This window comes from Girardinichthys multiradiatus, chromosome 18 (genome assembly GCF_021462225.1).
Source record: "Girardinichthys multiradiatus isolate DD_20200921_A chromosome 18, DD_fGirMul_XY1, whole genome shotgun sequence".
In the NCBI taxonomy this organism is placed as follows: domain Eukaryota; kingdom Metazoa; phylum Chordata; class Actinopteri; order Cyprinodontiformes; family Goodeidae; genus Girardinichthys; species Girardinichthys multiradiatus.
Window position 1 is genome coordinate 25,931,820 of NC_061810.1, and position 22,317 is coordinate 25,954,136.

At 42.7% G+C, this 22,317-nt stretch overlaps 1 protein-coding gene across 2 annotated transcripts in view; it reads left to right on the forward strand.

Annotated features, from left to right (window-relative positions):
• The first annotated feature begins 506 nt into the window (after window positions 1–506).
• trarg1a (trafficking regulator of GLUT4 (SLC2A4) 1a) overlaps window positions 507–22,317 on the forward strand; it is a 29,108-nt gene continuing 7,297 nt past the window's right edge. The window contains exons 1-2 of one of the 2 annotated variants that reach the window (XM_047392703.1): window positions 507–692; window positions 1,065–1,488. In XM_047392703.1, the coding sequence (XP_047248659.1) occupies window positions 1,078–1,488 (411 nt within the window). In that variant the 5' untranslated portion in view covers window positions 507–692; window positions 1,065–1,077. Of the gene's footprint in view, window positions 1,489–22,317 lie in introns of both variants that reach the window. The other variant, XM_047392702.1, reaches the window with a different exon arrangement.

Sequence of the window (22,317 nt, forward strand, 5' to 3'; positions counted from 1 at the left end):
CTGGACAGGTCGCCAGTCCATATGAATAAATATATAAATATATAAATTAATTAATTAATTAATTAATGCGAGAGTCAATTTTATTGACTTTTGATTTCACTGCTAATTAAACTGAATAAATGAAAAACATATTGTGCTTTTTTAATTTTCCGTGCCTAAATAAATAAATGTACATTGTAGATACATCTTTATTTAAACAGGAATCAAGACCCAGGGGCTAAAGTCTATTGAATATTATTTAATAAATTCAGCAAAGCAAAAGTCATGGCTATAAATAAATACATTCCCTTGTAATATGTGTTTAAAAATAGGATCCAAGACTCAGGGGCTGATTGCTGATAAAAACAAATACATAAATTACGTACTATAACACAATGTCTTTCATCTCTGTGTAAACAAGAAAAAATAAAAAAAAAATAAAAATAAGTACTCAGGTTGAGCTTTTACTTTGAGTTTATTCACCGGAAGCCTTCAGAGTAAATCTGGAATGCTGACACCGTCCCAAGTAGAGTAAAGTGCCTCTGCAGCGCTGAGAGAGCAGGGGATAGGGACTCTGTCTGGGTCTGCTTTGAGAGACACACCTCACCTTCATCTGTTTGTCTTTTGTAAAAAGGGAAAGGAAGACTTAAAGACACCTTTTAAAGATAAACAGATACTCCTAAAGCATCCTGGTGGGACTGGATCAAAGCGGGGTAGGTGGATGTATCAGAGAGAAGAGGAGAGGAGAGGGTTTCTGATCTGAGGCTCTTTGGAAATGACTCAAACAGCGGATGGTAATGAAGGAGGACGTTGATATAGGAGGATGAATAATTTGCTTTCATCTGATTGATTTTATTTGTTCGGGGTCATTCACATCTGAGCCCATAAAGCCCACCGCGTTTCAGATAAACTAATTGATAAATCTATTCACCAGAGCAGGAGATCTTAATTTAAAGTTAATTCCGGCCTGAAAGGGTAGTTATAAAAGCTTGATTTCCATTAAGGAATGTGGAAGCGCTGCGTCTTGTAATAAGCTTTCAGTCTGTTCTGCACTCTTTGATTTTTTGTGACATTCCTTGATATAGCCGAGAGTGGATCATGGCCATCAACACCGACACCGACTTCCAGAAGTCCGGCCTGGGCGGTGAGAGTGGAGGGGGTGCCCCGGCCGCGGATTTCCAGGAGACGGAGAAACTCCTGACGGTAACCACCGAGCCCGGGGGGAATGGGATGAAAATGTCCACCTCCTTCACCGTCAACGTGACCGGCGACAAGGCCACGGAGGCCGATCAAAACGGCCACAGCGCCGGTATGAGATCGGGCTCCGTCGGGCAGCTGTCCGCCGCCGCCCACCTCTCCCCCTCTAAGGCCAGCCTGAGCCGCTCCTCCACTGGGAACGCCACCGTCCCGGAGACCCCGAGGCCCAAGGATTACCTCATCCTGGTCATCCTCTCCTGCTTCTGCCCCATTTGGCCCGTCAGTATTGTTGCATTGGTGTATTCCGTTATGGTAAGTTGGACTTTATATGAGCAAAAATTACAACAAAGAGCCTTTCTTCAGTTCTCCTTTAGATAGTCCTTTTATCAGTCTTACTGGCAATGTTTTTCAAAGAAAAGCTTTAAACCCTATTCCTATTCAGCACAACCCACACGTATTTTGATGTATTTAAGCTGTACCATGATAACTGGGGTACATTAATAGGCCCAACACCACAGTGTTAGAAACATCTCCATACCATGACACCTGATCCACCATGCTTCACATGGTAGGCTACTGTGGCTTAAATTCAGGGTTTGAGGGTTACCTGGGAAATTATCTGTGGTCCCTAGACACAAATGAATTATTGCAAGATCTTCAGCATATGTTCTTTAAACAATGGGACAGTCGTTTTTTTTATTTAATCAATTCAAATTCATTTGAATTTTTAATTTCCTTCCATGTCTTTGTGGTTTTGGCTTGCATATTTAGTATTTTAGTTCCTTTCAGTTGAGCATCCAGTCAGTTTCTGCGCTTCATTATCTGTTTCCTATTCTCTAATCAACTTTTTAAACAAAATACCCAGTTTTCCTGAGCAATTTCTGGAAATATATATTTTCTCCGGCTTTTAGAGAGGAATTAAACACCATGTGCAACATTTGCTGCAGTTTTCCTTAAATAAAGGCCACCTGTTTGGTACCTGTTTGTTTACTTATTGAGCTCCACACTACCAAATATTTTGAACATGTCCTTACTTGTAAATGTTTTGCCAGGCAGAAATATAATTTCTACCAATTTCGTGATTTATTGGTAGACGTGATTTCCAGAGCCCGTAACTATGAGACAAATCGAATGAGGCAGCTGTTTCCAGTGAAAAGCATTGGAGCACTCTAACTTGGATTTAAATACAGGTCCTTCTCAAAATATTAGCATATTGTGATAAAGTTCATTATTTTCCATAATGTCATGATGAAAATTTAACATTCATACATTTTAGATTCATTGCACACTAACTGAAATATTTCAGGTCTTTTATTGTCTTAATACGGATGATTTTGGCATACAGTTCATGAAATCCCAAGATTCCTATCTCACAAAATTAGCATATTTCATCCGACCAATAAAAAAAAAGTGTTTTTAATACAAAAAACGTCAACCTTCAAATAATCATGTACAGTTATGCACTCAATACTTGGTCGGGAATCCTTTTGCAGAAATGACTGCTTCAATGCGGCGTGGCATGGAGGCAATCAGCCTGTGGCACTGCTGAGGTCTTATGGAGGCCCAGGATGCTTCGATAGAGGCCTTTAGCTCATCCAGAGTGTTGGGTCTTCAGTCTCTCAACGTTCTCTTCACAATATCCCACAGATTCTCTATGGGGTTCAGGTCAGGAGAGTTGGCAGGCCAATTGAGCACAGTGATACCATGGTCAGTAAACCATTTACCAGTGGTTTTGGCACTGTGAGCAGGTGCCAGGTCGTGCTGAAAAATGAAATCTTCATCTCCATAAAGCTTTTCAGCAGATGGAAGCATGAAGTGCTCCAAAATCTCCTGATAGCTAGCTGCATTGATCCTGCCCTTGATAAAACACAGTGGACCAACACCAGCAGCTGACACGGCACCCCAGACCATCACTGACTGTGGGTACTTGACACAGGACTTCTGGCACCTTGATTTCCGAATGAAATGCAGAATTTGCTTTCATCCGAAAAAAGTATTTTAGACCACTGAGCAACAGTCCAGTGCTGCTTCTCTGTAGCCCAGGTCAGGCGCTTCTGCCGCTGTTTCTGGTTCAAAAGTGGCTTGACCTGGGGAATGCGGCACCTGTAGCCCATTTCCTGCACACGCCTGTGCACGGTGGCTCTGGATGTTTCTACTCCAGACTCAGTCCACTGCTTCCGCAGGTCCCCCAAGGTCTGGAATCGGCCCTTCTCCACAATCTTCCTCAGGGTCCGGTCACCTCTTCTCATTGTGCAGCGTTTTCTGCCACACTTTTTCCTTCCCAGAGACTTCCCACTGAGGTGCCTTGATACAACACTCTGGGAACAGCCTTTTCGTTCAGAAATTTCTTTCTGTGTCTTACCCTCTTGCTTGAGGGTGTCAATAGTGGCTTTCTGGACAGCAGTCGGGTCGGCAGTCTTACCCATGATTGGGGTTTTGAGTGATGAACCAGGTTGGGAGTTTTAAAGGCCTCAGGAATCTTTTGCAGGTGTTTAGAGTTAACTCGTTGATTCAGATGATTAGGTTCATAGCTCGTTTAGAGACCCTTTTGATGATATGCTAATTTTGTGAGATAGGAATTTTGGGTTTTCATGAGCTGTATGCCAAAATCATCCGTATTAAGACAATAAAAGACCTGAAATATTTCAGTTAGTGTGCAATGAATCTAAAATATATGAATGTTAAATTTTCATCATGACATTATGGAAAATAATGAACTTTATCACAATATGCTAATATTTTGAGAAGGACCTGTAAATTTAAGTAAACAAAAAGAGGAAACTATTACAATACAAACAATAACATTAGTGTAACACTTTATATATTTTTTATTTTGGTAGATTTTAGCCAATATTTCTGATTGAATGAAAGTAAGCTAAAAGAATCATAAATAAATTAGGAAACTTCAGTTAATTTTTAAATTTTTCATTCTCAACTTAACTTATTATTAATCTATTTAATTCATAAGTAATAGAAAAGAATAGAACAGAATAGAATTTGAATCAAAATGTTTAGGTTTGATTTGTTGCCAGAAAACGTAGCAAATGGTAATATTTAACCACTGTTCAAGATTATCAATTTACCTGGTTGAAATTTCAATCATTTTAATTGCTAATATTTAATCCCCTCCAAAATGCTTATTTGTATTGTAAGAAAAAGAATAAATCAAATCTATTTACACATGTGTACCTTTTCAACTTATATGTCTGTGGCTGTCCAATATCTCTAAACTTATATTTTTTCCCAAGAGATGTTCTGACAGGTGATTAAAGCTGTCAGAAAGTTTCACAATGCTAGAAAATGTTGAGACAAGATGCATCTAAAGCAACAAAACTTTTTCAAGCAGCTTGAAAGGTTTAATAAGCAGCCATTGTTGGGCACACAAACATCCTCGGTGGTTCATATAATCATTCATATTTAAGTTACAGCTTGTGTGAGATATATGAGAGATATACAGAACAGTTAAGGTGGCAAACGCTGGGAGACCTTGCAGTTTACAGTATTTCAGAATAAAATGTAATCAGTCATTATAGAAAATGCCAGAGCAAAATGAGAAACATACAAACCAATCAGCTTTGATGAATGTGATTGTACTTCACTGATGGTGACCAGTCTTTCATTTTGCAACAGTTGTAAAGAGGTTCTTGAAAGTGGGAATGACCCTGGGATTTCCTCCTATACTCATCAGAATGAAAGCAATTTGAAAGTATCATCACAGTTCTGCTTAAGTAGATCAAAGTCTCAATCAATTAAAGTAAAAGATTAAAAAGTGTATTCTTGCTCTTTCATTTATAATTGACAATAATACAAAATTGTTGCTGCTTGTGTGGAAGGTCGAGAGATATCCCCCAGCTCAGCTGTCTCATGTTGGGATTTACCCCAGTGGATGGGAGGGTCACAACCCTGCGCCTTCGGGTTGGGGACAGGTCTCTGACTGTCGTTTCGGCTTACGGGCCGAGCGGTAGTGTGGAGTACCCGGCCTTCTTGATGTCCCTGTCAAGGGTGCTGGATAGTGCCCCTCCCGGGGACTCCATTATTCTGCAGGGGGACTTCAACGCCCACGTGGGAAACGACAGTGACACCTGGAGAGGCGTGATCGGGAGGAATGGCCTCCCCGATCTGAATCCAAGTGGTGTTTCGTTATTGGACTTCTGTGCTAGTCACGGATTGTCCATAATGAACACCTTGTTCAAACATAAGGGTGTCCATCAGTGCACTTGGCACCAGGAAACCCTAGGTAGGAGGTCAATGATTGACTTTGTTGTCGTATCATCAGAGGAGCAGTGTGGTTTTCTAGGCACAGCCAAGGGCCGGAGGGGGTCTGGTTTGGGGACCAGAGGATTTCGTCTCTTCTTTTTACAGATGACGTGGTCCTGCTGGCCCCCTCTAGCCAAGACATACAGCATGCGCTGTGGTGGTTCGCAGCCAAGTGTGAAGCGGCTGGGATGAAGATCAACTCCTCCAAGTCCGAGGCCATGGTTCTCAACCGGAAAAGGGTGGCTTGTCCTCTTCTGGTTGGAGGGGAGTTCCTGCTTCAAGTAGGGGAGTGTAAGTATCTCGGGGTCTTGTTCACGAGTGAGGGAATAATGGAGCGCGAGATCGACAGATGGATCGGTGCACCTGCCGCAGTAATGGGGGCGCTGTGCCGGTCTGTTGTGGTGAAGAGAGAAGTGAGCCGAAAAGCGAAGCTCTCAATTTACCGGTCTGTCTACGTTCCTACCCTCACCTATGGCCATGAACTTTGGGTCATGACCAAAAGAACGAGTTCCCGGATACAAGCGGCTGAAATGAGCTTCCTCCGTAGGGTGGCCAGGCACTCCCTTAGAGATAGGGTGAGGAGCTCGGCCATCCAGGAGGGGCTCGGAGTAGAGCCGCTGCTCCTCCACATCAAGAGGAGCCAGTTGAGGTGGCTTGGGCATCTATACCGGATGCCTCCTGGACACCTTCCTTGGGAGGTGTTCCAGGCACGTCCCACCGGGAGGAGACCCAGGGAACGGCCCAGGACACGCTGGAGGGACTATGTCTCTCTGATGGCCTGGAAACACCTTGGGCACCTCCCGGAGGAGCTGGAGGAGATGTCTGGGGAGAGGAACGTCTGGGCGTCTCTGCTGATTCTGATTCTGCTGCCCCCGCGACCCGGTCCAGGATGACGAGTATGACGAGTACAAGTACAAAACTGTGTGTAAGTGAGTGGCAGTTTTAAATACTTATATATTTAGCTGAAGAGAAAGTAGGCTGTGCACCAATAAACCACTCAGAACATATTTTTTCTGCTAAAGAACAGTTAAAAATATAAAGTTATTGCTTTGGAAACTTTTAATACAGTGGGGTTGGATAAAGTTTCTACAAGCTGATCTGATCAGTGATTAGTAGAAATGTTTAGTTGTAGAAACTGCTTCATAAATCTGCCGCCTCATCTTCACAGGGTTTTGACACTCAAATGTACAAAACATTCCACAATTTTCGACTAAAGAAAAGACCAAATGTAATTGAGCCCCTAAACCTTCAAGTTCTTTTAATCTACATTGAGGTCATGGGTCAGGATGTTTTTGGTCATACATATAGAGTGACTGAGATCTTTATAATCTCTATGCCTGTGTAACACACCTAAAATGCTATGTGATAAATAATGTATATTTGTGTAACAATATGATCACCTACCTCTTGGAACTCAATCCTTTTAGAGCCATATTAGATGTCAAGGAATATCTGTGTATCAGCTACTGTTTGTTTGAGGATGTGATTAAGAGAGACAAGGGAGCACTTTCTTTATTCTCTGCTGCTCCACCTAAGTTTTTAAAGGATGCTTTGAGTGACATACATCTGATTTTATTGCTTATTGTGGTCACAGGTAGATCAGTGACTCTTTGGTTTTGACACCTATATATTTATTTGTTTTCCTCAATTTTGAGCCAGTTCCAATTATTTCAATAAAGGTATTAAGTTTAAATAAACTCAACGGCATGAGTTCACCATTCCCTGAAATGTACACTCTAATTTACTATAATTATTATTTTTAATCCCTTGTTCTCAAGCTGTCTTGGCTTGAAATCCCTGACGATAAGGATGTTACTTAGACTGACTGTTGTTTTAATTTAGCAATTGCGGAAGTACCTTTTTAGGAGAGTCAGTCTTATTTACCGTTATTCATGTACACTTCCTTAGCCATCCTTCTGTAAAAGTCCCTGATAAAAAAATTGACAAGCTTGATTACATTTAATATTCAAACATGCAAGCATTAAAAATTAATCATTCTCATCGTATTCCGCTTCATCCGGGACCGGGTTGTGGACTTCCCTCTCCCCAGACACCTCCTCCAGCTCCTCCGGGGGGCAGCCCAAGGCGTTCCCGGCCAGCCGAGAGACATAGTCCCTCCAGCGTCCCCTGGGCCATCCCCTGGACTTCCTCCCGGTGGCATCCAGGAGGCATCCGGTATAGATGTCCAAGCTATCTCAACTGGCTCCTCTTGATGTAGAGGAGCAGCGGCTCTACTGTGAGCTCCTCCCAGTTGGCCGAATAAATTTCCTTTTAATTAAACATGCAACCAGATTCAATTCATGATGATGTACAAACAGATGAATGGATGGATGGATGGATGGATGGATGGATGGATGGATGGATGATGGATGGATGGATGGATGGATGGATGGATGGATGGATGGATGGATGGATGGATGGATGGATGGATATTTAATCAACTCTTTGCTATGCTTCAAAGAATAAAACATTATGTGACAGAGCTTAATCCAAACAAGCTGCTTTACGTTCTGCCACCCTGGGAGTCTTCAGTCGCTGAGTAGGAAAAAGGAAAACTGAGCCAAATATTAATACAAGTTTTCTGGAATCACACACAAACACAAGTCTTACAGATCTGTCAGTAATAATTCTGTCAGGTTGGTATTTGAAACCCTTGAATAATATCTTTCTTTTTACTTCTCTAACTGTAGTAAAACTAGATTCAGATCCATGGAAGAATAAAGCAAAATCAATGTAGGAAACCCATTAGTTCCTTAATGTCACTCCTACGGGCACTACACAGTAAAGTAATTATAGAAGGTATCCACAAGGCAGCCTTTATTTCCCCAAGCATCATCACAGAGCCACTGACATTCACAAGTCTTCTTTGAGGGGAGCGTATCAAGGAGGAGAGGCTTTGACAGAGGGCAGAAAAAGGAAAGTGAAGGAGGGAGAAACCGGAGCTGGCCACTAACTCAATAAATGGCTAGAGAAGTCAATTTAGTTTCTCTGCAGAGGGCAGATTGCTGCAGTTAGCAGGCTCTGTGGTTGTTATCAGCATCCTCTCTCTTTCCTGAGGGTATGAGAAAGGGGATACTGGCCTCAAGGAAGATCAAAACATCACTCACGGCAAGGGTGGATGGGTGTGAGAGAGACAACGAATGGCCATAAAGTAGTTCCTATCACTTGATTAGAAAAACTGACTTAGTCATTGCAGTGATGTCAGATAAGTGCAAGTGAGTTACCGCAGGATAACAGAGCATTCACTGTGATCAAATGAACAGTAATGTGGCTGATAACACATGATGTAGCCTTAAAATGTAAGATCACCACTCAGTTCTAAAATGCCCATGGCTGAGATGTAACAGAATCTTCTAATAGAGAAACATTGTAATTATAGTAATGAGGGGAGGTCAGAGCAACCTGTTGGGTCTCCTGTCGGGAAATTGTGGAGATTGTAGAAAATAGAATAATAAAAGAAGAACTAGTGGCTTTTCAAGAGATAACTTGATTTGAAAGGCCCTAAGTACACTACTAAAGAGTAGTGAGATTATTTTCTTACTTATTCACTTAGGTAACTGTGCCCTAAAACAATTTAGGAAAGCCCAGCTGATGATGTCATGACTTTTACAGTTTTGATTAGTTAATTTACTTTAGAGTTAATTGGAGGCACACTTGTAAAATGTATTAAAGGACAACACCTCAACCCCAGAATAAAAGTAACAGACCTTGTGAAGATGCTGACTAGAGCTGGTAAGAAAGTGTCATTATCCAAGTCCTGTTATGTGTCTTGTGGTTTATTGTGGTCTGGTGAGACTAAAATAAACATGTTTTACCCCATTTATCATTGTAACATTGCTTGTTGCCCCCCAGCTCAGCCGTCTCGTGTTGGGGTTTACCCCAGTGGATGAGAGGGTTGTATCCCTGCGCCTTCGGGTTGGGGAGAGGTCTCTGACTATCATTTCAGCCTACGGGCCGAGTGGTAGTGCAGAGTACCCTGCCTTCTTGGCGTCCCTGTCGGGGGTGCTGGATAGTGCCCCTCCCGGGGACTCCATTATTCTGCTGGGGGACTTCAACGCCCACGTGGGGAACGACAGTGACACCTGGAGAGGCGTGATCGGGAGGAATGGCCTCCCCGATCTGAATCCGAGTGGTGTTTTGTTATTGGACTTCTGTGCTAGTCACGGATTGTCCATAACGAACACCATGTTCAAACATAAGGGTGTCCATCAGTGCACTTGGCACCAGGACACCCTAGGCAGGAGGTCGATGATCGACTTTGTTGTCGTATCATCAGACCTTCGGCCGCATGTTTTGGACACTCGGGTGAAGAGAGGGGCTGAGCTGTCCACTGATCATCACCTGGTGGTGAGTTGGATCCGCTGGAGGAGGAGAAAGCCGGACAGACTCGGCAGGCCCAAGCGCATAGTGAGGGTCTGCTGGGAACGCCTGGCGGAGCCCTCGGCCAGGGATGTATTCAACTCCCACCTCCGGGAGAGCTTCGACCAGATCCCGGGGGATGTTGGAGACATAGAGTCCGAGTGGACCATGTTCTCTGCATCTATTGTCGATGCTGCTGCCCATAGCTGTGGCCGTAAGGTCTGCGGTGCCTGTCGTGGCGGCAATCCCAGAACCCGGTGGTGGACACCGGCAGTAAGGGATGCTGTTAAGCTGAAGAAGGAGTCCTATCGGCTGTGGTTGGCTTGTGGGACTCCTGAGGCGGCTGACGGGTACCGTGAGGCCAAGCGTGCTGCGGCCCGGGCTGTGGCAGAGGCAAAAACTCGGGCCTGGGAAGAGTTCGGTGAGGCCATGGAGAATGACTACCGGTTGGCCTCGAAGCGATTCTGGCAAACCGTCTGGCGCCTCAGGAGGGGGAAGCAGTGCTTTGCCAACACTGTTTATAGTGGGGATGGGAGACTGCTGACCTCGACTGAGGACATTATCGGGCGGTGGAAGGAGTACTTCGAGGATCTCCTCAATCCTGCCATCACGCATTCCGTGGTGGAAACAGAGGCTGGGGACTCGGGGTTGGACTCTTTCATCACCCAGGCTGAAGTCACCGAGGTGGTTAAAAAGCTCCGCGGTGGCAAGGCTTCGGGGGTGGATGAGATCCGCCCTGAGTACCTCAAGTGTCTGGATGTTGTAGGGCTGTCATGGTTGACACGCCTCTTCAACATTGCGTGGCGGTCGGGGACAGTGCCTCTGGACTGGCAGACTGGGGTGGTGGTCCCCCTTTATAAGAAGGGGGACCGGAGGGTGTGTTCCAACTACAGGGGGATCACACTCCTCAGCCTCCCTGGTAAGGCCTACGCCAGGGTATTGGAGAGGAGAGTCCGACCGATAGTCGAACCTCGGCTTCAGGAGGAACAGTGTGGTTTTCGTCCCAGCCGTGGAACACTGGACCAGCTCTATACCCTCTACAGGGTGCTCGAGGGTTCATGGGAGTTTGCCCAACCGGTTCACATGTGTTTTGTGGACCTGGAGAAGGCATTCGACTGTGTCCCTCGTGATGCCCTGTGGGGGGTGCTCCAGGAGTATGGAATCGGGGGCCCTTTATTAGGGGCCATCCGGTCCCTGTACGAGCGGAGCAGGAGTTTGGTCCGCATTGCCGGCACTAAGTCGGACCTGTTCCCAGTGCATGTTGGACTCCGGCAGGGCTGCCCTTTGTCGCCGGTCCTGTTCATAACTTTTATGGACAGGATTTCTAGACGCAGCCAAGGGCCGGAGGGGGTCTGGTTTGGGGACCAGTGGATTTCGTCTCTTCTTTTTGCGGATGACGTGGTCCTGCTGGCCCCCTCTAGCCAAGACCTACAGCATGCGCTGTGGCGGTTCGCAGCCGAGTGTGAAGCGGCTGGGATGAGGATCAGCTCCTCCAAGTCCGAGGCCATGGTACTCGACCGGAAAAGGGTGGCTTGTCCTCTTCAGGTTGGAGGGGAGTTCCTGCCTCAAGTGGAGGAGTTTAAGTATCTCGGGGTCTTGTTCACGAGTGAGGGAAGAATGGAGCGGGAGATTGACAGACGGATCGGTGCAGCTGCCACAGTAATGGGGGCGCTGTGCCGGTCCATTGTGGTGAAGAGAGAGCTTAGCCGAAAAGCAAAGCTCTCAATTTACTGGTCGGTCTACGTTCCTACCCTCACCTATGGCCATGAACTTTGGGTCATGACCGAAAGAACGAGATCACGGATACAAGCGGCTGAAATGAGCTTCCTCCGTAGGGTGGCCGGGCACTCCCTTAGAGATAGGGTGAGGAGCTCGGCCATCCGGGAGGAGCTCGGAGTAGAGCCGCTGCTCCTCCACATTGAGAGGAGCCAGTTGAGGTGGCTCGGGCATCTATACCGGATGGCTCCTGGACGCCTTCCTCGGGAGGTGTTCCAGGCACGTCCCACCGGGAGAAGGCCCAGGGGACGGCCCAGGACACGCTGGAGGGACTATGTCTCTCGGCTGGCCTGGGAACGCCTTGGGCTCCCCCTGGAGGAGCTGGAGGAGGTGTCTGGAGAGAGGGACGTCTGGGCGTCTCTGCTGAGTCTGCTGCCCCCGCGACCCGGTCCTGGATAAGCGGAAGACGACGAACAAACGAACGAACAAACATTGAGAGGAAAAAGGGTGAAGCTTGCAGGCCTGGAGAAAATCTCCCCAACGGTTAGGTACAGGGTGGCAGCTTTATATTGTGTTGGTGTTTTGCAGTAGGAGAGACTGGCATACTTCACAAACAGGTCTGGATGAGCGAGGAGTCCTACAAACCTGACTCAGTTGCACCAGTTCGGCTCAGATTGATTTCAGGCCAGTGGTGGAGAACTTAAAAATGAAAACGATACATTTTTAAATTTTAGATCAACAGTAGATTCAATTGCCATTCATTATGTTGAGTACGTGTTTGCAGTGACAAAAAGTCTTTACCTATTAGCGCTTTAGCATGTAGTCATCAACTATGGTGCTGGAAAATTCAGGAATCTTGCAGAATTATCAGAATTCCTGCCAAAAATATAAATGATCATTTTTAAAGGCAATAATCCATTGTGTGCTTATATTTCTTGGTTGCCTTCCACGGACCTGGGTTTTGACCTAGTTCCTAGTTAGAATATGTTTAATAGGATTGAGGTTGGGATCATTCCAGAAGCTTAAAGTTTTTCCTACTTTATCTTTTTCAAAACCAGCTTTGATGTGTTTGGGATCATTATCCTGTTGAAACACCCAGTGTTTTAGCCATCTAGCTGATGATTTAAGGTGGAATGGAAGAATCAAGAGATAGTCCTTTGTCTTCTTTACTCCTTCTTCTCTGTGCAGTGCTCAGGACCACCGGCAGTGAAACAGAATGTAAGGATTATGATTATTGATTAATTAATATTTATCAAAATTCTAATTAAAAATCATTCGAAAAATAATTCTGAAATTATTCCGAAAAATAATTTCTTAACCAACAATCATTACTTATGAATAGAAATCAGAGATGCACTCTGGTGTTGTGATTATGGGCTCAAAAGCACTTAATAATTACAATTAGTTAATTATCATTAATAATTGATAATTATTAACCAAAGTCACGCTAAATGTCACTGTTTAATCAGCTGCTTTACCAATCTGTGGGGGAACTTTGACCTTATTTTGACAGATGAATCACTCTTGCACGAAAAAACACAAACGCTTCTCTTATATATATATATATATATATATATATATATATACAGTACAAACCAAAAGTTTGGACACACCTTCTCATTCAAAGAGTTTTCTTTATTTTCATGACTATAAATATTGTAGCTTCACACTGAAGGCATCAAAACTATGAATTAAAACATGTTGAATTATATACTGAACAAAAAAGTGTGAAACAACTGAAAATATGTCTTATATTCTAGGTTCTTCAAAGTAGCCACCTTTTGCTTTGATTACTGCTCCACACACTCTTGGCATTCTGTTGATAATCTTCAAGATGTAGTCACCTGAAATGGTTTTCCAACAGTCTTGAAGGAGTTCCCAGAAATGCTTAGCACTTGTTGGCCCTTTTGCCTTCACCCTGCGGTCCAGCTCACCCCAAACCATCTCGATTGGGTTCAGGTCCGGTGACTGTGGAGGCCAGGTCATCTGGCGCAGCACCCCATCACTCTCCTTCTTGGTCAAATAGCCCTTACACAGCCTGAAGGTGTGTTTGGGGTCATTGTCCTGTTGAAAAATAAATGATGGTCCAACTAAATACAAACCGGATGGAATAGCATGCCGCCGCAAGATGCTGTGGTAGCCATGCTGGTTCAGTATGCCTTCAATTTTGAATAAATCCCCAACAGTGTCACCAGCAAAGCACCCCCACACCATCAGACCTCCTCCTCCATGCTTCACGGTGGGAACCAGGCATGTAGAGTCCATCTGTTCACCTCTTCTGCGCCGCACAAAGACACGGTGGTTGGAACCAAAGATCTCAAACTTGGACTCATCAGACCAAAGCACAGATTTCCACTGGTCTAATGTCCATTCCTTGTGTTCTTTAGTCCAAACAAGTCTCTTCTGCTTGTTGCCTGTCCTCAGCAGTGGTTTCCTAGCAGCTATTTTACCATGAAGTCCTGATTCACACAGTCTCCTCTTAACAGTTGTTCTAGAGATGTGTCTGCTGCTAGAACTCTGTGTGGCATTGACTTGTTCTCTAATCTGAGTTGCTGTTAACCTGCGATTTCTGAGGCTGGTGACTCGGATGAACTTATTGTCCGCAGCACAGGTGACTCTTGGTCTTCCTTTCCTGGGGCGGTCCTCATGTGATCCAGTTTCTTTGTAGCACTTGATGGTTTTTGCGACTGCACTTGGGGACACTTTCAAAGTTTTCCCAATTGTTCGGACTGACTGACCTTCATTTCTTAAAGTAATGATGGCCACTCGTTTTTCTTTACTAAGCTGCTTTTTTCTTGCCATAATACAAATTCTAACAGTCTATTCAGTATGACTATCAGCTGTGTACTGTATCCACCTCCTGCAAAACACAACTGATGGTCCCAACCCCATTTATAAGACTTGAAATCCCTCTTATTAAACCTGACAGGGCACACCTGTGAAGTGAAAACCATTTCAGGTGACTACCTCTTGAAGCTCATCAACAGAACTCTTTGAATGAGAAGGTGTGTCCGAACTTTTGGTCTGTACTGTATATGTGAAAATTTATTGACACCATATACAGGTCCTTCTCAAAATATTAGCATATTGTGATAAAGTTCATTATTTTCCATAATGTCATGATGAAAATTTAACATTCATATATTTTATATTCATTGCACACTAACACACTAATATTTCAGGTCTTTTATTGTCTTAATACGGATGATTTTGGCATACAGCTCATGAAAACCCAAAATTCCTATCTCACAAAATGAGCATATCATTAAAAGGGTCTCTAAACGAGCTATGAACCTAATCATCTGAATCAACGAGTTAACTCTAAACACCTGCAAAAGATTCCTGAGGCATTTAAAACTCCCAGCCTGGTTCATCACTCAAAACCCCAATCATGGGTAAGACTGCCAACCTGACTGCTGTCCAGAAGGCCACTATTGACACCCTCAAGCAAGAGGGTAAGACACAGAAAGAAATTTCTGAACGAATAGGCTGTTCCCAGAGTGCTGTATCAAGGCACCTCAGTGGGAAGTCTGTGGGAAGGAAAAAGTGTGGCAGAAAACGCTGCACAATGAGAAGAGGTGACCGGACCCTGAGGAAGATTGTGGAGAAGGGCCGATTCCAGACCTTGGGGGACCTGCGGAAGCAGTGGACTGAGTCTGGAGTAGAAACATCCAGAGCCACCGTGCACAGGCGTATGCAGGAAATGGGCTACAGCTGCCGCATTCCCCAGGTCAAGCCACTTTTGAACCAGAAACAGCGGCAGAAGCGCCTGACCTGGGCTACAGAGAAGCAGCACTGGACTGTTGCTCAGTGGTCCAAAGTACTTTTTTCGGATGAAAGCAAATTCTGCATTTCATTCGGAAATCAAGGTGCCAGAGTCTGGAGGAAGACTGGGGAGAAGGAAATGCCAAAATGCCAGAAGTCCAGTGTCAAGTACCCACAGTCAGTGATGGTCTGGGGTGCCGTGTCAGCTGCTGGTGTTGGTCCACTGTGTTTTATCAAGGGCAGGGTCAATGCAGCTAGCTATCAGGAGATTTTGGAGCACTTCATGCTTCCATCTGCTGAAAAGCTTTATGGAGATGAAGATTTCATTTTTTAGCACGACCTGGCACCTGCTCACAGTGCCAAAACCACTGGTAAATGGTTTACTGACCATGGTATCACTGTGCTCAATTTGCCTGCCAACTCTCCTGACCTGAACCCCATAGAGAATCTGTGGGATATTGTGAAGAGAACGTTGAGAGACTCAAGACCCAACATTCTGGATGAGCTAAAGGCCGCTATCGAAGCATCCTGGGTCTCTATAAGACCTCAGCAGTGCCACAGGCTGATTGCCTCCATGCCACGCCGCATTGAAGCAGTCATTTCTGCAAAAGGATTCCCGACCAAGTATTGAGTGCATAACTGTACATGATTATTTGAAGGTTGACGTTTTTTGTATTAAAAACACTTTTCTTTTATTGATCGGATGAAATATGCTAATTTTGTGAGATAGGAATTTTGGGTTTTCATGAGCTGTATGCCACAATCATCCGTATTAAGACAATAAAAGACCTGAAATATTTCAGTTAGTGTGCAATGAATCTAAAATATATGAATGTTAAATTTTCATCATTATGGAAAATAATGAACTTTATCACAATATGCTAATATTTTGAGAAGGACCTGTAGCCCTGACATAATTACCATTCTGGTTCAAAAACCTTCGTTCTATTCTACATAAAGGAGTAAAACAACTATCTAAAAATAATAATAGAAGAAAATATATGTGCATTGAGTGTCTATGAAGATCAAACCAACAGTTTTATGGACAAAATGTGCAATTTGGGTTAACTTGGAAAGAGCAGCCCTCCTGGTGTGCTGATTGCCCCAAATCTCGAACAAAGGGTAAAAAAACTCTGAGGCAGAAACTCTATGGAAAAACGTCAGTAATAAAACTGGGACAAAGGAGTGGTTGGTCCACGAGGCCCAGACTGCAGTTGCTTTGAATGGAAAACTTGTAACTCCTGGCTGATTTGGGATCAGCCAGACAAAAACATGAACATGCACCTTGCTGATCGCATCTGCGCTCCGCAATTCAGCAACACAGCAAATCAAGCAGCTCAGCATAAAACACTTCAATCAGTATTGCATGCAAGTTGATACCTTGGATTAACTACTGGTGATTCTAAATCACCTTAACTATGCCTCATCCCGCCCAGACCTCTAAATACATCTATCCAATTTAATATAAAAAGAACAAAATTACTTTGACGTTGACTTCCTCTCTTCACTGGTTTGAGGATGAGTCAGGTCTGAAGAAAAACGAGGGGGCCAGAGTGTCATGCGCTTGTGATCAACTCAAAAACTGTAAAGTTCTCGTCGTCCAAAACGGGAAAATACGAGAAACCATTGCAGTCGACTGAATTAACAAAGAGGAAACTTATCTCCTTGGCAACAAACCTCTCTGGGTTTTCACCTGTGCCAGAGTTTCGGCAGGGGCTTCAATTGGTTATTCTTGTATCAGACAGATTTCCAGCTTTCAAGCTCTTCCGGGAATGGCCGTGTGGAGGAAAAGTTCACCGGAAACTTTTGTCTCTCCAGATATGCACCTCCGTTGCATCGTCCCATGACACATGCTGCAAATGGCAACAAAAGTTTGGTTTCCGCGGGTTTTATAATCCCGGGTGACGCCGCCTGTTGACCTGTGCATGTCGAACTGCGCAACCTAGTCGGTCTGTCCGACCAAAATGGATGACCCCAATAAGAACCTCAGCATGGTCCTACCACCACCATGCTTAATAGTTGGTACAGGATCTATTGTTTTTGAAGGCCTCACCTTGACTCCTCCTCCTTCTCATCCTCCAAAATATTCTTCTTGTCATTATGGCCAAGCATGCCTTTGTCCCGTCTGACAATAAAACTGACGATTTCCTTCTATTGGAGGTTGACAGCTTGGCTCAGACGGTGGAAGCTTTGATCGACCGGATTGTTCTATAGAGATGATGCCATAAGACATCAAAACAGATTGTGGAATGGATAAAGCAGGCAAGTGTTAAGCTCCTGGAAAAGTCTTCCTAAAACCCTGTTGAGGTGCCGATGATTATGCTTGTTCCATGTCATGAAAACTGAATGAAAAATGAAAAAAAAATAGTTTAAATAAACTCAACTAATTCTGGCAGGAGGAATGGCCCAATTTTAAGCCTGAATTTTGAGGACAATGTTGATTGCTACAAAACATGAGGTCATGGTGCAACCTGCTGAGAGACATTTAACCATTTTGTTTGTTGTATCACCAGGCTACACAGAAAAAACAAATACTCCAGTGAATAATAAAAAGCCTAAAATTGATTTGGCCTTGATGACTAAACTTCTGCTGGCTTGTACTGCTGCATTCCTACAAATCAAAAACTTTGGTTTAGTTGAAAATGTTTTACTCTTAGCAGAGGAAAATATTTTTCTAAAACTATCTGACATTGTACCTAAATTATTAAATTTTATTATTAAATAAAATTTTGAATTAACTTTACTTGAAAAAATTAGTCATAAATGTGGTTTCATTCACGCCTTAAGTTTGTTTTTCTGACACCCCCCTGGATGTATCCATGTAGTCTTCAACAATAGTCAATAGTTCATCACCAGCATAACATTAATATGAGTCAATAGGAGAGGGGCTTTTGGTTGCTTAGTTACCCTGTTTTTTTGTATAGACTGGCAGACTCACAAATACCTTACTCATTTATAGGGAGGGTAACAGGAGTAAGCATATTGGTGCAGCTCAAACTCTTTAAAGATTAGTTAAATTTAGGTGTTTTAACATCCCACTCACAATGACTGAAAATAATGAACCCAAGCACTTCCTTCAGGCAGAAAGTTTGAGCTTTTAGGTGCAATTAATTCACAAAAAACAGATCCCATACTAGAATTCAAGTATCTTTGAGAAATAATCCTGAAAGAGACTGAAAGGAAAGAAAGGTAAATTCTGATCCCTCTAAAATTGGCATCTAGATTCCTGAAGGATACACTGGTGCAGAAAGCTAAATGTGGGAGGTGGGCAGTCAATTACAAGGATTGAAGACACATTGGTGATGTGTTTTTTTTTTTCAGTCCAGACTAGCCCAACCTAGTAATGTAAATGTCCAAACTGTAGCAGCATTATTGCATGCCCTGCAGATTTGCCTGTAAAATATGGACTTGCATATGTTGCACTGGAGGAATGATTGTGCTTGTGCATATATGCATGTGTGGGTAGGTAAATGGCTTCTTATTAGCAGTTGCAAAATGGCAGCTTTGCAAAGCTGTTAATGCTGCAGTTGTAGAGTTCTATGATATAAAAAGCCAAATGTGCAAACAAGTTTGGTTATTTTTTTTTTACTATTACGTGTGATAATGTTCTTATTTCTCCAAAAAAAACATACAGTGGAAACCAGATATTTACATACCCTGTATAAAAAGAACATCTTTTACTGGGTTAGGTCAGTAAGGATTACAAAATTGTTACTTTCTTCAACATTATAGGTATATAAACATCTCATTAGTATTTGGTAGAATTGCCTTCAAGCTGTATGACTCGGGTTCAAGCATTTTAGGTGCCCTTCCACAAGCTTCTCACAATTCTTCGCAGAAATTTTGGACCATTCCTCCTTACAGAACTGGTTTAACTGAGTCAGGTTTGTAGTCAGCCTTGGTCACACACACCTTTTCATCTCTGCATGCAAATCTTCTATGGGACAGATCAGGGCTTTGTAATGGTCACTCCAAAACAAGGCTTAGGGCCACTGACCATAGAAGGACTGTTTATAAGGGCTGAGTGCAATTTTCAGATGGGCCGCAACAAAATATCTAAGGGTGATACCATAATTCTATAAAACTTTCTTATAATAATGAAAACTGAAAATTGGAAACTTGACCCAGGACTATTTATTCAACCCTGTCTGATAGTGGTTTACTGCTGTACGAATGGAAAAAGACACAGCCTAGATCAGTAGTGGGCAACTCCAGTCCTAAGGGGCTGGTGTCTTGCAGCATTTAGATGTGTCCTTGATCCAAAACACCTAATTTAAATGATCAAATGACCTCCTCGCTGTGGAGTCAAGTTCTGAACAGGCATGGTAATGCACCATACATTTTATTTAGTTGTGTTGAACCAGGGGAGCATCTTCTAAAACAGAGCTGGGCTTCCCTTTCCTTTCCTTTCCTTTCCTTTCCTTTCCTTTCCTTTCCTTTCCTTTCCTTTCCTTTCCTTTCCTTTCCTTTCCTTCCCTTCCCTTCCCTTCCCTTCCCTTCCCTTCCCTTTCCTTTCCTTTCCTTTCCTTTCCTTTCCTTTCCTTTCCTTTCCTTTCCTTCCCTTCCCTTCCCTTCCCTTTCCTTTCCTTTCCTTTCCTTTCCTTCCCTTCCCTTCCCTTTCCTTTCTTTTCCTTTCATTTCTTCTGACCTTTCTTCTTGCTTGTCTCCCTTTCTTCTTACTCTGCATCCTGTCCTTCCTTCCTTTCCTGTGTCCTTTTTTTCTGTTTCCTTGTTTCCTACCTCCTTTTCGGATTCTTTTTTTGTTCACATATTAAAAGCTAGTTAAAAGCTAGATAATTATAATGAACTTTATTTTTAGATAAACTTAAAGGACTGGGGTGATTCCTCTGAAACGTTGAGTTTGGAAAAGTGGGGAATATTTACATATGTATTAAAACTGGAAAACGTAACAAATAAAATAAAAAAAGTGAAACAATGTGAAAAGCAAAAACATTACAGAGGTTTAAGTGAACCCTGTTTTGAAGATTTTTGTTTACATTGTCTTACTGTTATATAAGACAGTTAATCTGACCTGAAAAATTTTTTTATAACCTCCAACCTTCATTACCCGTGAAAAATATCATGTGTTTGCATAAACAACCACCCAATTCAAAAGTGACAACGTTTTAAAGATGAATAAAATTAGGTTTCCATAAATCTGAATGACATTCTGAGACTAGTACTGTATCAAGACAGTAGAAGTTTTCTTTGGTTTCGGCCCCTCTCGGACTACCCAGTTAATCTGGATTTATACAAAATAAAGACGCCAACAGATAAATTTAGAACTAGACCTTCTTTTTAAAAAAACAAAACTCTTTTTATAAATTTTATGTTAGGTTCAGAAGCTAAACCACAGGAGCAAAGCAAACTTACAAGCATTTTCAGCAGCTACAAGGCATCCGCAGCAATAAGAGCAGTGCCTTCACGGATCTGACACATTTGATCATCTGACCGTGTTAAGAGGTTTAAAACTTTAATGGTGAGTGGTGTAAAAAGGCAGAACTGAAAGAAAAACTCTGTTAACATCTCAGAGGTCTTGAAGCCCCAAACAACCAGACAAAAGTGTTATAAAACAAAAAACATTAAAACACTTCTGCTGTCCCTTCTACAGGATGAACTTCTTTATAAGCACTGCACATAAATTGCTCTCTACCTTAAACCTTTTTCAAATATTGAAGATATGCAATAAAAGTGTAAGTCCCAAACGTATTATTCATTTGTACAAATATGCAAATGAATCATGTTTTATGCAAAATAATGAGTCCACGTGCAGATTTACTGTGTGAAATGGTCACATCATCGAAAATGGCTTCTTTTGTACAGTGCTGTTTTTCTCCAGGCTGCTGGTAGTTCTTCATTATTCATGATAAGAGACAGAAAAAACAGAGGACTTACTGCCTTACCAGCCTCCACCTTCCTCTGCTTGAACACATGAGAGAGCATGAACAGAGAATGTGTGCAGAGTGTGAACACACGGGAAAAAGCAAGGCATTTTAAGGGTAGGATTTCACACTGTGAAAACAAATATTACCAGGTGTGCCTTATTTGCAATCAATAAAGATATTAATCAATTAAAAATACACACATAATCGAATGTGTTGTAACCCTGAGGACTGAAAACAAGGAATAAACAAAAGTGCTTTCATTGAAACTTTTCCTTGTTTGTTTCTGTGTTTTGACATAATGGATGGGAAGTTTTACTGTCTTAATAAGTCTTCCTTATTTCATTGATGTTTTCTCTGTAAGCAGGATAAATAGGCTGGGTTTTCTGAAAGAGACTTGCATTGATTTAAAGTGCTGATGTTGCTCTCTTTTGTGATGCGCGTCCAGATCAATAAAAGCTCCAGAGAGAGTTTGTTCCATAGCGTCACATCACAGTCGTGAAGGGGAGACGCCGCGGTGTGCACGTCTCTGCATGTGAAGGGAAAAAATTTTTTAAATCAACATTTAGAGTGCATCTATAAGGTGTACACAGTCCCGGTAAAATGCCTGGCTGTAATCATGCAGAAAACATTTAGAGCGTAATAAATCATTGAAATTTGTTTTTAGTTTTTATGTGATGTTATGGTCATTTCAACAACAAATGTTTTAGGGGGGAAATGTATAAAATAAAAAAAAGATGAAATAATAAGGTTTCAGTCTGCAGTCTTCTTTCACAGGAGCCTATCAACATCTTGACTCTATACAGTCATAGGAAAAAAATGATGACACCGTGTGACAGCTTGTTTATCACAGGGTGTCCAAATTTAAACACATCTAACATTTAATTAAAATACTGAGATAACCCTATAAGAAAGATAAATAATACAAACTGAAGAAAAATCCTTTCACAGAAAAAGAATTAGAAAGATTAGAACGTCTTAAATTATCTTCCTTGGACACAAAAAGAAGAACGTGTTTGGCAAACAAGTACTTCATTCCAGGAAAATAACCTCTACCAACGGTAAAGCATGGAGCTAGAAGTTTCATGGTTTTGGGACGCTATGCTGCAGACCTGACTAGCTCACCATCATAGACTCCACCATGAATCCTACCATGCATTAG